The sequence below is a fragment of the Copadichromis virginalis genome, linkage group LG11 (assembly GCF_057382275.1).
Source record: "Copadichromis virginalis isolate Kocher_CV1m ecotype Utaka linkage group LG11, C_Virginalis_male_GT1.1, whole genome shotgun sequence".
Lineage (NCBI taxonomy): Eukaryota > Metazoa > Chordata > Actinopteri > Cichliformes > Cichlidae > Copadichromis > Copadichromis virginalis.
The window spans coordinates 28,020,196-28,023,715 of NC_140628.1; the positions used below are offsets into that span (position 1 = coordinate 28,020,196).

Consider the following 3,520-nt stretch of genomic DNA (forward strand, 5'->3'; position numbering starts at 1 on the left):
AGCACAAACTTGCATCACATTCTAAATCCTTCTACAACTGTACTTTTCTCCCTCTGCTGAGTGTTTTTTGTATTCTGACCCACAATCCACTGCTTAACCTTACAATTTCCTCCATCCGTTGTCACTCCTTTCTCATTTATTTTCCCTCTATTCTTTGTCTTTCTCTGTGTGTTTGACCATCGCTTTTACAATTCAAGTCAAAGCGATGCTCCAGGAGCCGTCTTGGCTCCAATAACCACATGGGAACACAGGGCAGAGGTGACAGGTAGAGTAGGAGGTTTTATTTGCATAGAAAGCATCAATATGTATTTTCTTGAATTTATGTTTGCCCACATCATTATCATCAGTGTTTTGTTTTGTTTTGTTTTCAAAATTGTAAAAACACAAATTTTTGTTTCTTTGTCTTCTTAAAACTTGTCCTCAGACATGGAGTTCACGTGGCTGTATTCCCTATGCCAGTGCATGTTATCTTTATCTATAATTGTGGTGAGCGTGCGGCTTTGCATGGCAGTCACCAGCAAGGGCACGATGGCTGATGTCCAAGACGGATCCCAGATTGCCAGGCCCCAGCCTGGGAGTGTTTCATGCTGTCTTCGACTGTGTCTGGGTTGCGTCGGAGCCATAGGAGGTGCAGCAGGACTCCCTCTGAACGTGTTACTCAACCTGCGAAGCTCCCAGTGTTTGTACACCTGCATAACCCTTGTGTGTTGCCCTATGATGGTCAGGCAGTTTACAATGTTCCTGTTGGTACTGCTTACCCTGAACACCCACCTATACCATCGTTTGGCAGACAGGTGAGCGTAACAGTTTGATCAGTAGAGGAAAAAGGACACAAGTTTTCAATTTCAGTTTCAAAGTTTAAGCAGACACACACACACACACACGCACACACACACACAACAAAAAATACACAAAAGCAGACATTTCTTATATAAGACTCATTTTCAAAGTAAAATAAAACTTCAAAAATGAAAAGAGTGGTTTAATACATTTTTGTATATGTGTGGGAAAGGGTGAATATGTGGGTGGCAAGAGTCAACCAAGATTTGTAAGCATGCTTTTAGCAAAAATGAGAGAAAGAAATCAATATAAGTGCAAAAGGGGGAAAAAAAAGTCAAGGCACACCTTTGTATGTAGTAAAACAACCTGTTTGTTCAGTGCTCATAAAGATGTTCTTATTGCGAACTGCTTGTGATGCGATGTGAGTGATGGTGAGTAAATATCAATTGGCTCCAAGGCTCTTAGATGTTTGATTGACAGTGACCCACAAATTCGGACTTGAATGGAAAATCAGAAATTCATTTTAGACTGAAAATACTTTCTTCAAAGATGTACGGCGTGCCATTTTGTATTTTTGGAGTTGGTGGTAGACAGGAGTCAGTTAGGAACAATCATCTTGGTGATGTCCTAATTTCTTATCAAGTACTATTGAGTCTCAGTATTAACTCCACGCTAATATGTTGTTGTTGTTTTTCATGTCTTTGGATGCCAGATACTCCACAGTGGTCACTCGTCAGCGAACTCTGGGTGTAGTTCTGTTGTGCTGGGTGGCCTCTGTTCTCTCCTCCTTTGCTCAGTTCATCGGCACAGATGTCCTCAACGCCAGCACGAGCAGTACGGACCCAGGCACAGTGGGTCTTGAGTTGGATGGTAACTGGACAACTTCTTCACCCCATCTTACCTCTTCCCCACCCCCTAAGTATGACGTCAAAGTCATTGGGAAGTACCTTCCATACGGAGGCTTCTTGTCAAAATTTTATGTGGAGGACATGAGCAACTTTACCTATGCTGAGATTCACAGCAGCCACTGGACACTCTGTGCTCCTGACACTATTCTCAGTCCCCAATTCTTGGTCTATGTTCACGGGATGACGGCATTTATCCTCCCCTTGCTTTGGCTCCTGGCCATTTACATTGACCTGCTATGCATGAAGCAGAGGAAGACTCCTTTTAGTCATGCAGATCCCCCAAAACATGACTCCTGTTTGGCCCGCTCCCTGGCCCTCTCCCTCTCCCTTTTAGTTCTGCTGTGCCTGCCACTCCACATTATCCACGCTCTCCTGCTTTTTACCCCGAGTACTTATGTTCCTCACTGGGTTCGTATATTTGCCTTGTTCCTCTTCCAGCTCTACAGTCTTGTGCCCCAGATCCTTTTCACTCCTCCTAGGAAACACATGGGGGGAGAACAGGCATCATTCCCTCTAACTGTTACCAACCTTCCACCTGCAGTAGCCCAGTCCAGAGGGAAATCTGTACGTATAGCACTGTGTGAGGCGATGCAGGCAGCTCCATGGTCTTCAGCCAAACACTCCCTTAAAGCCAAAGTGTGCCCAGAGGTCTAAATTCTTGGAAGATCTGGGCTATTGTTCACAGCAGATAGAGCAACATTCCCTCCATGTTTCGTGTGCGTAAAAAATAGTTAGTATTGGAAACAAATGACCTGTGGACTGAAGAAATGTGGCATATTTCTGTTTGTTGCTGGCTTTTAAGCAATCTGCAACCTTGTATACACACATAATGCATAACTAGCAAATGATCAGGCCAGTTAATTATCAGGTCCCACACCAAATGTCAGTGAGAAAATTAAGTCTCTAGGTGATAACTACTATCCTGATCACAGATGTCTGTTTTCTTTGACTGCTCTTCCTATGGGTCTTATTCTAAGCCTGCTTTAAATCTCTACTAAGCCAACCACCAGTAATGTAGATATATGAGTGACAGCATTTAATTAAACCTTCAGTAGTGGTCTAGAGAGAAGGTGGGATTGTAAGGAAAACATAATTAACCTGGTTATGACACAATTTTCATGGCTGCTTTGATTAAACTTGTAAATACAATACGATTCTCTCTTGTAATAAAAAGGTCCTTATTCACACTAATTGGATTGTTCATCTTGAAGCATGTTAGTATTAAGAAATCAGTGATGGAGAAAACAGTAGCAATCCATCTCCCTCTGCATAGGACATATGTATGACAGTGAACATGCCATTTACATTAGGGTGACCAACTGTCCTCTTTTTTGCACTTGTTGACTTGTAAAAACCTATATGACATTTTTTTATTTCACCATTCATTATTGAAGTTCTTCTTGGCTGGGCCAAGTGTTCTCTTTTTTGGAAATCAAAATATGGTCACCCTAATTTACATTTCCCCCCTGTTTCTCATGATCATAGACCTGCTCTGTCTCTCCAGCTTTCTATAGACCTTGTGCCTATTTTTTATTCATTTTCTCACTTTTCAAATCCTTCAGCACTTTCAGTTTTATCTTAATGTATTCAGAAAATACACAGACTGGTATGCTTCATGTCATTGCAAAAAAAAAAAAAAAAAACCTTTCCCTGGAACACATTATTGACAAAGAAATGTAGTAAAGTCTGGGGTAAAAAAATATCACTCAGTGAAGAATTAAATTTCTCCAGCTTCCCTGGCACAGGTGCATATTCAATTGTTTTGCCTGCTTGGAAGCTCCCTACTTCCTGATTATACACAGCTTGGAAACTTCAGTAACCTGCGCTTCAAG

The 3,520-nt window shown here is 41.8% G+C and overlaps 1 protein-coding gene across 1 annotated transcript; it reads left to right on the top strand.

Moving 5' to 3' along the window:
* Positions 1 to 424: 424 nt before the first annotated feature.
* LOC146698941 (adenosine receptor A1) lies at positions 425 to 2,869 on the top strand. The gene is made up of 2 exons (XM_085472709.1): positions 425 to 794; positions 1,493 to 2,869. The coding sequence occupies exons 1-2, from the start codon at positions 427 to 429 to the stop codon at positions 2,340 to 2,342; spliced, it is 1,218 nt and encodes a 405-aa protein (XP_085328835.1). The 5' UTR covers positions 425 to 426; the 3' UTR covers positions 2,343 to 2,869.
* Positions 2,870 to 3,520: the final 651 nt, after the last annotated feature.